The 9,795-nt window shown below is 38.1% G+C and overlaps 3 protein-coding genes across 8 annotated transcripts in view; 2 read left to right on the top strand and 1 right to left on the bottom strand.

Moving 5' to 3' along the window:
* LOC112452146 (fatty acid-binding protein, muscle) overlaps positions 1-6,049 on the top strand; it is a 7,182-nt gene extending 1,133 nt beyond the window's left edge. Inside the window, exons 1-3 of one of the 2 annotated variants that reach the window (XM_025012217.1) lie at positions 2,832-2,984; positions 3,970-4,241; positions 5,385-6,049. In XM_025012217.1, the coding sequence (XP_024867985.1) occupies positions 2,897-2,984; positions 3,970-4,241; positions 5,385-5,438 (414 nt within the window). In that variant the 5' untranslated portion in view covers positions 2,832-2,896 and the 3' untranslated portion in view covers positions 5,439-6,049. Of the gene's footprint in view, positions 1-2,831; positions 2,985-3,969; positions 4,242-5,384 lie in introns of those variants that run through there. The other variant, XM_025012218.1, reaches the window with a different exon arrangement.
* Positions 6,050-6,240: 191 nt separating this feature from the next.
* Positions 6,241-8,962, bottom strand: LOC112452147 (cell cycle checkpoint protein RAD1-like). The gene is made up of 8 exons (XM_025012220.1): positions 8,867-8,962; positions 8,644-8,808; positions 7,996-8,227; positions 7,643-7,757; positions 7,341-7,559; positions 6,953-7,147; positions 6,587-6,862; positions 6,241-6,439 (listed from the first exon to the last, which is right to left on the bottom strand). Exons 1-8 carry the CDS (start codon positions 8,955-8,957, stop codon positions 6,407-6,409), a joined length of 1,326 nt encoding a protein of 441 aa, XP_024867988.1. The 5' UTR covers positions 8,958-8,962; the 3' UTR covers positions 6,241-6,406.
* Positions 8,963-9,504: 542 nt separating this feature from the next.
* The window catches only part of LOC112452160, a 7,932-nt gene continuing 7,641 nt past the window's right edge, over positions 9,505-9,795 (top strand). For all 5 annotated transcript variants that reach the window (XM_025012243.1, XM_025012242.1, XM_025012241.1 and 2 more), the window contains exon 1: positions 9,505-9,698. In XM_025012243.1, coding sequence (XP_024868011.1) covers positions 9,644-9,698 — 55 coding nt within the window. In that variant the 5' untranslated portion in view covers positions 9,505-9,643. The remainder of the gene's footprint in view (positions 9,699-9,795) is intronic.

The following is a 9,795-nucleotide window of genomic DNA, read 5'->3' as shown; positions in this document are numbered from 1 at the left end:
ATAAGATATGTCCGACATGTCTATATATTTTTTTTCTCTTGAATAATCTCTGTTTGTATGTATAAGACAAATAAAGAAATACTTATACAAGAATCACATATACAAGAAAAAACATGAACGTATTTTTAATGTAATTATATATGGAGAATCTTTTCCTGGGAAGTCATAAATTGCCTAAATCGCTTTGGATAATCTCAATTAGCAACATAAATCTCTGAGGAATCTCCAAACCTACCGTTACAAATTTTAGGAAAAATAACTATAAATATAAGTGAGAAAACCATTAAGAGTTTTGTGTAGTAAAACAATGACATATCGTAAAACGCAAAAGGAATCCTCGGGCAACGTATACGTATACGGCGCTGCGCAACGTAAATTGCTCTCTTACAGTAGCAGCATAGCAGCAAACGATTACACATATTACAGCAAGCTGTATTATTATCGTAATGAGATCTGTCGTTAGCTTCGTTTGCGCGTTCCGCTCGCGTGGCGAGCCGGCACCATCGGCAATTTCATGTGCGTGTACGAACCGTGAACAAACACCCCGCCCGTGACTAATATGTGGAAAGTGCACGTGAAAAGTTGCGGGGTAAACATGAGAGAAGTCCTCGAAGACACTAACAACTTCATTCACGGAATTTCAGAGAGGGGAGGGGGGCGCTTCAAAGAATAGAAATAGTACCGACGAGAGAGAGAGAGGGAGAAAATAACACCGATTTTGACAGATGATCAAGAGAGATTTGTATAATTCAGCGACCTGTATAGTTTCGTTACTCAATTTGTGAACAATCGCCTGAAAGTATAAACGTAAATTCGATGTAGGTAACTTCCGCCTACCGAACACTTTCGTACGTCTAATTGGTTAATTAGCTGCTAAACTCGTTTGTGCATTAGCGAGATATCAATGAGGCCCGGGACATTAATCAATTTTAATACGTTAAATTATATACGCCTCCTCGCCTCCGTCCAACGACCTGACCTGGATCTTAATTCCGACCGTGTGCCGCGGTCTGCCTGATTGCGGTCTAATTCAACACTTGAATTAATTCATCAACGGAATTAATAAATTGAAAAAAATCCCGTAATTATCAGTCGAATCACGCGAGCGCGCGTTCAGCATTCGTGCCGATATAAAATTAGCGAGTCTACCATGTGTTATCCTTTTGTAAATAACAGAAATCGCGTATAGATTCCGTTCCTGGAAGCAGAAACACCTTTGGACACAAACACTTGGTTTTTTTTTCCAATTAATATTGAGAGGAAAGGAAAACTCTGTTAATGGTTTCATCGAGACTGATAATTTTATCCGCTTATCTGATGTTTATTAACTTCAGATAAACTGAAGAACTAGATAACGACGCATATAATCTCTATGTTTCTCTTTTGCTCTACTATTTTAATTTTATCCGCAGATGCTAATCTATTAATTATTTTTTAATTACGAGATATAAATAAGAAAGAAGCTTTCGCTATACTGTTTTATTTATCAAATAAGTCGACATTAGGAGTCTGTTATTTAAATCAGGTTGTATTTTGCTTCTTCTTTTCCTCAAGTAGTTATTGCTATTATTTACAAAAATGTGTATGTATGGGTGTATATATGACATGTGCGAGAGTGTCTGTATAGTATATTGAGCTCGGGTCCATGGGTTTGCTCAAGAATTCTTACTCGATGTCAAAGTCTCCAAAAGTTCAAGTGTTATAAGGCTTGGGACAAGCCCATTGCAGTAAACACCAAGCATCAATTGCATTACATCTATGTAATAATTTCTCACTGAAAATTGTAAATGCAACACAACATGTGTATTATATTGCATTTATATGGTGAGTGAGAAATGATAACATAAATGTGACGTAACTGGTGCTCGGGGTTTACTGGGAGGTAGAATCGCAAATTGTACGTCGGCACGAGGCAAGTCGGTGCAGGCAGGCAGAACCGTTGACGGACGGATCAACGTTTCCCACTCCCCCGCTCGACGTCGTTACGGTAATCTTCGGGAGAACAGTTCGCCGGAAATTAAATAAGAGAGCAAGTCTAGACGCATCGTCTTCCGACGCGTTGCCGGTTACGTCGGTGGAATGTTGTGATGGCGTTCGGCACTTTTTCCGAGAAGCCGAGGTGGCGCGGGTGAGATCGATAAGCAACACTTGCATGACTCAAACGCAAACCTGTAATTTCGTTATCATCCACGGCGGCGAGATAAGAGTATCTTCACTTTTTTTTTCTTTCGAGGTCACTTGAAGGAACGTTTTCCACGTTCGTCGTCAAGCGCGATCGCGAATCATGAAACCTTTAATTGAATCGGTTTAAACCGGGCTAAGATAATTACTTCCTCCGCCCTTGCAGAGAGCAGACAATTGGTCTCCTAAAAAAAAACGTGATTAATTTGTTATTCAAATAAACGTTGTAATTGATCATCCAAGATGACGAATAGACTCTGACATTTCGCGATAAATGTGTATTTTTCGATTGATGCAAATCATTACTTGCGAAAATGTCAGCTGGATCGGCTTTAATACAAAAGTCCTGTCCTATTTTATATAATTTAAAAAAAATATCTTGCTGCAAAAAGAAGATTTTTACCTTGAGAATCTCCACTGACAATGAGAGAATATCATCGGGGCGGCCGTAATTCATATATACGCTAATGTGATGTCATTTCGGATGATAATTCGCGGTGTCTATAAATAGCACGAACGGGTGGGTCAAACTTCAAAGTTTACTTCTCTCGTCACTGTTTTCAACGCGGAACCGAGTTCCGCTGTATGACGATAAACTCGTCCTACCTATATACGATATAAAGTCTAATCAATGGCCGAAGCGAGCATAAGGCATGCAAACCGGTCGGGTCGCTAGTCAGTCCCGTTCCCGCAGTTGTCGGTGATAGATCGAACGATGTCGTCGGAAATACTAACCGGTCTCCTGGGCAAGCGTTACAAGCTCCAATCGAGCGAAAAGTTCGACGAGTACATGAAAGCTTTAGGTGAGACGAAGACGCATAAATCTTTTTTCATCAGAGAAAATCGATTCCTGATCAATAGATCCGGCTTCACCGGAACATATGTGTATATATTTTTTCTCGCATATGGATCAATCCATCTTTTGACCAGGGATTGATTTTTTTCTGAATGTCGATGGGCTTCGGATCGTACCGATAGGAGACCAAGTGCTTCCCGAGAGACGAGTTTCAGAAGTGCCGGCAGATAAAATATTCATTTCGCATTTAACTTCGAGTGGGACTTCGATAGATATGTGATTTCGAAATTATCTTAATCGAGCCTGATAATTTAAAACATCACAGTGGACGCTTCTCGCTAATTACCCGAGAAGCGTAATTTTATATTCCTCTTTACTTAGGATACTCGTGTTTGTATTCCGTCACCGAATTTAAGTAGCAACTTACGAACTTGTAAGCAAATGAATAGAGTTCCGGGTAACGTTTCTCTTTCAAGGATAACTAGCAATTAGATTTCGAACCATGAATGTTTCAATGGCAATTAATAAACGCGAGGAAATGAGCCATCTCTGCGTGATATAAATATATCCGCCCAGATAGCAAAACGCCTGTCAGATTAATGAAATGTATTTTGCGCAAATGTTACATGTAAAGCTGCGTTTGTGAGTACTCAGCAATAGTACTGAATTTGTTTCAAGTAACGGTTTTTTTAATTCCATAATCGTTACATTTTTTAGCAATAGTTTACTTCCGGAAGTTCCATTGATGTACAGTTCATTATTGATGGAAACAATTTACATCTTTGCTGTAAAAGCACCATAAGTATAAATCCTAGACGGAGCTATGATTCGTGTTTACGTAATGTTTGTGGCAACAATACGTAAATTGTTTTCAGAAACATGTTTTCATAATTTTCCACATTCACGTTTTGCCATCTGGGCGAGATTAGAATTTCAGAGGAGCTGAAAAGAAGCGTAGCGCGATTTTTAAAACAGCTTGCGCTTTCTTTCAGGCGTGGGTATGGTGACCCGTAAAATGGGCAGCACCGTCAGCCCCGTCGTCGAACTAACGGAGAAAGACGGATTGTATACGCTGAAAACGACCAGCCCCTTCAAAAACACCGAGATAAAGTTCAAGCTTGGTGAGGAGTTCGACGAGGAGACCGTGGACGGCAGGAAGGTGAAGAGCGTCTGTACTCTGGACGGTAACAAACTTGTGCAGGTGCAAAAAGGCGAGAAGGACACCACGATCGAGAGGGAATTCAGTCCCACAGAGATGAAGGCGGTAAGCACGTTTTTATAAGATTCTTAGAAGAATTAATTTGCTCGTATAGTCGCGCGCGATAAAGATGATTAAAATAAGAGATTTCTACGATTTATATAAATATTACGTTGCTTGGAGCGAACTAAAAATTTAGCGGCTTTTTAATGAATAACTTGAGCGACTCGTAATATTGCTGATATTTAAATTAATCTCGATTTTGTAATACTTTATCCGCAAATCGATAACAAGCCTTAACGGTCAAGCTATGTGACCATTTATTATTAACATACGATTAAAAGTTAGTAGCAAGGTAACGCTACGCTGCCCTTCAGTTAGGTAAACACTAGCGAGAAATATCTCGTGTTTCTATAGACATGTCTTATATAATAAACTTGCGTCCGACTAGCAATCTTGTGTCTGCATTTCTTAAGAACGAATAGAAACATCATTAACATTAAATACACACGATGCGCAATTTACAACGGTACGCTTTAAACATTACATATACTTTAATCGCTGGAAGATTAACTAAATTGATAAATCCTGAGAAGAATTGTTCTCATGGTTGTATATTTCTTCTTTAAACCGAGCGATTTTCATTATTATGTTCGCGTGACGTCTATCGCTTTAAATGCTTCATCCAGCCTGCGAACTCGAACGATATGTAACAGAACATGAGTTATAGGAATGACGTGGTTAATCGTGCTAGAAGATGCATTTGTCACTCGTGCGTGCGTACATACACGCATCCTTCCTCTCTAAACACTTGAACTTTGATTCGTCTGGCCTGATGCGGGCACAGGAGTTGCCCGATTAAAGTATAAAAGCTACGTGGAGGAACGTCGCGCCGAGGGATCGTTGCACGAGCGGTTAATGTTATAATGATTCGTCAAATGTCCGGCCAATTATCGCGTGCGCTCCTCCTGTTCGTGACACGTACAATTCTACAGCACCGAGCTCCGAAACGGTGCCAATAAAGATCCATTGATCCGTCTGGCGATACGTGTTAATACCGTGAGACACCGGCGCAGGAATAATTCCCGCACTCTTTCTCTCTCTCGTACTTATAGAAACCCGCTATTATTAATTCCGAGAGATTACTGTTACGGCGAGGTCTATCGCGCTATCAAATATTAAACTGGTATCGTGCTATTTCTGTTGCAGATTATGAAGGTCGATGACATAGTCTGCACGAGGGTATACAAGGTTCAGGAATAAGAGTTCAGTACCAAAGCTGAAGACGTGCACAAGGTGCTCCTAGAAGCATTCCAACGACTTGTAAATTATCGAAATTTCGCTTGAACGTGAATGAGATATATGCTTTTTTTTGTTAACGGGAGAACCTTCATAAGTCCTCTCGACTCTCGGGGAAGGACGGAGGGGTATGCCGGATTCTTACCGGCTAAAACCCCTCTAGGCCTTCCTCGAGTGTTGGGGGACGCCGGGAAGTGGAATTTGCATTACTTCCAATGTATGAGATATATGCTGATATATAGCGTCAGATTATATTATATATATATGTATAAACTAAATATCATTTACGTTGAAGTGTAATTTTACAAAAATTACCGTACATATGTTTTCTACGAAATTAAAATTCGTATATTTGATATGCATGCGTTCGTAAAATGTATCGTATGAGAACCGAAGTATAAAGTAGTCATCTGTTGTGCACAGATTCATATACAGATATTTCTATTCATATCTCGCGGATTACGTAATGAAATATGTAATACCGTCAGCTAATTATGTTCCACATACAGCAGTCGCTGTATCACCTATTTTATGAATGTTTGCTTTTTTCTACGAATAATAATGATTAATGGAAATATATGTGTTTTTATTAAAAGTTTCCCGATTCCTAACTTCTAATTTTTTTTTGTAAACGATATGTGTGTAATGAGATAAAATTCTCTCACTATTTAAAAAGCGTCACAAAGACATGTAAAAGAAATGAAAGAAAGCGTCAGTAAAAATATGTACAAATATGTTTAGGTGTTTATTGAATAAAAATTGTTTAACATGAAAACTAAGTATGAATTTATTAAATATATAAAGATATATTTAGGTGTTTGTTAAACTAATTTTTATACATAGATTTATACACATACGTGGGCAGCTGGACATATTTTATTTCTGATTTGATACGTCCGTATCATCACACTGTTTAACCGTTCATGGCTATTTCAGCAAACATCCATATCTATTAATGGAGAAATCTGTAAATGAAATATACAAATTCTTAAAATATCGTGTGCCCGATATTGTATCATAAAGTATAATTAATTATACAAAATACATTTTATAAAAACTAATTAGTTCCAAATTAACGATTCAATTGTACAATTTATTATGAAAAGCCTTACGTAATATTCCATATAACAGGTGTGCCCATTTTCGGTTTTAATCATATATTGAAAACACAACAGGCCGGCGTTATTGGTTCTTAACGAAACCTTGTTAGCGCATGATAACGCTTTCATCGCCGGTTTAATATGCGCTAATTTGAAATTGGATGTTGCCGTCGATGTACACTGAAAAGTGTCTATTAAATCGCTATCGCGCGGCAAGTCGATATGACAAATGCCACCTAGACCTTCCGTGCTAATTCTGAAGTAGGGTTCTTCCGGCGATAAACGCAACTAGAATGTAAACGTTGTATTTCAAAGAAGAGTCTGACTGCCGAATGCAAATCTCTATCTTAAAGCTCGAATTGAAATCGCTCATTATACCTCGACTAGTTCGCTAGTTGGATCTAACTCGGCCATGACATCCTTCAATAATTCTGTTCGTAATACTACTTTATTTACAACGTTTTCTGCCTCAAGATGAAAGTCTAACAATGCGTCTACTTCCAAAGTTTTTAACGAACAGTCTGTTATGACACCGTCTTCTTCAATGATAACGCTTACAGGATAGCCTGTGCCCTATAACGGATAACGATATGATATTGCCTTAACATTAAACAGTAGCATGCAGTGTTTAAAATATTTTCCTTAATTTAATATAACTCAGAAAATAAAATCTAAAAATTTATATATCGAATCTTTTTGTTTTGGGACCTAAATTTATCTAAAATAGACGAACATTATCTTGATTTTACTGAAATGTCAAGTTTACTTTGTAAAATATTTGCACGTTGACGGAATCCTCTTGCGAAGTAGGCCAGAACATACAAAGACACTCCACCAATATGTTTAAACTCAATGAGAATGTCACATCCTCTTTCAATTCAAATTCATCGAAAACTGTAGATGGGATGTATGCACTGGCTTGCATACATTTCGCGTCTTCGACTGTGATTTTTAATCCGTTTTCACTGCCGAGGCAAGTAGCTGTCTAAATAATATCATACGTTTCTCATAATTACAAGAAGAAAAAAAACAGATATGTACATTCTAATATAAGCAGATCCCAAGTACCTCCTTAAAGTTGATAGCTTTCAATAATTGTGTTACAATCTTTAGATTCGACAATCCCACTTTTGCAACCAACGCATAGTCTTCCACGTTAGAGAGCATCACGTTTGTTTGAACCCTGATATAACAGTAAACTGTTGAACTGTTTCTGCGTTAATTGTTGGTGCAACAACTTCTCTTTGTCAACACTGACTAGCCAAGCTGCCAAAACGTGTTTACAAGTGAAAGCAGACCGATCTGTTAGAACCTGATGTCTGTAACGTTGCAAGATATTATTAAAATTATTAGTAAAATTTTAGAAAATATAATCATGCTATCTTTTGAGTAAATAATTTATTCGTGCAGGGGCGTTATACCTGAAGGCAGCGCAAGTACAATAATTTATTTCTGGAAAAAGCGTGTATAATGCTCCAGAATGCCCTTTAACTTGCATTAACCAGCTGGCTGTGTTAGCATTCTTGCATGGCTCCGTTATAATTGTGTCAGACGTGGAAATTTGTGTCACTCGTTGTTTTTCATATAAATCTAAGGCTCTTTCAAACGTTCCATCAAATATCTTGTACAGTTTCAGTAGATTCTGATCAGAGACTGAAAGTAATTCTCATTTTACCACCAGATACGAATACTTATACTTAGCAAATTATAATTTGTTAGTTTAAAATGTACTAGACCAAAGAATATTTATATATCATCAACTACACTTTTCAACATTCTCGGTATTGTCGACAACTGTTCAGAGACAATTTAATTAAAAAAATTAATATTTTTATTTTAAATGGTCATAATCGGAGGAAATCTTTAAAATAAAGTGAAAAAAAACGTGAAAAATAAAGAAAGTTTATTTAATATAAGTTTTTTCTATTTAATCTTAATCTCTTTCTATATTTCTCTTTCTCGTCTTTACATAGCAAGTTCGGAGCTTGTGCATGTACTCTTGTTTATAGATTGAAAAAGTAGGGAGAAAACACAGTTGTACCAAGTAGCCAGTGTAACGGACCACGTACATTTTTTCTCCTTCTCAAAATCGCTGGCTGCTTCCTTCAACACGTTTTCCACGAAATCCATATACTTCTGATCGTACACGGTAGGCGGTCGGGAACCGGTATTCGCTACCTGTTGATCTGGATTCATCGGAGCAAACGGAGGTTCGGAGTCCGTACCTGAATCTCCTACAAACCGAAATGCTCATTCATCATATTCCACGTGCCTTTAGGGCGCGATTCGAACCTGATGACTCATTTCTGTCAAATCGTGAGCGGGTGCAAGAAAAATCTGTCGACCGGACGATTACATGCCCGAAATTATTTCCAGGGACCATAACCTAAATACACCATCAATTGGCGTGCGTAAACAATGGCCGGCATGGCCGCGTTCAGCAGACACAACTGTTTTACAACTGTTGAGTCCGTCTTATCAACACTCTGCGTTGATTGGTCGGTTCTAAAAGTAAGAGCCAATCACGTTCGACCGCCTACTGAGCGGCTTGGTCTGCTGAACGCGACCAATGATACCAACCTTACGATAAGAACGAAAAGGTTACACGACACTTTTGAGTGTAAAAAGTGCTATTACGAAAAACACGTGCATAATTTTCAATATTATTTTGTAAAGATTGTAAAGAAAGAGCAACTCGACAATTAATTTAGTTCGGTTTTTTTTAGAATATATTTTTGTTCGTAGCATTTATAGCGACAAAAGAGAAAAGAAAGATGAAGGCCGTGTTTTACACCAGCGGCCTCTCTCAGGCTTCTCTCTGTCTTCGTAGTTATTAATTATGTTATCACGTGATCGATACGTTGGTATATCTGATTGTTCAAAACAGAGGTTCAGTTACCCATGCAGTTACCGGCGTCTGGAATTCTGGAATCAGTTCGCCTTGGTTCGCCTCAGTTCGCCCGTTAGTCAGTTAGTGGTGTCACATTTTCGCGAATCTGACTTTCTTGAACAAATTACTCTTCACAGTATTATCGTTATAAGACAGAATCCTCTCTCAGGAATCCAAATATGAGCAATCAGCGAAGACGTGCACACGATTTCACGGATTCTTTAAGTAGTTTCCGTAAGTACGCCAATTAATGTTTTCTTGTCTATGCGAAGTTATGTTTGACGAGCTATGTAGTAATCCTCTTTGATTTAGGAATCAGGAAGCTTCTAAA

The sequence above is a fragment of the Temnothorax curvispinosus genome, unplaced genomic scaffold, assembly GCF_003070985.1.
Source record: "Temnothorax curvispinosus isolate PA1 unplaced genomic scaffold, ASM307098v1 QBEX01002996.1, whole genome shotgun sequence".
Taxonomy (NCBI): Eukaryota; Metazoa; Arthropoda; class Insecta; order Hymenoptera; family Formicidae; genus Temnothorax; species Temnothorax curvispinosus.
Note: the sequence above shows the minus strand (reverse complement) of the source record. Positions and strands in the feature narration are given on the sequence as shown.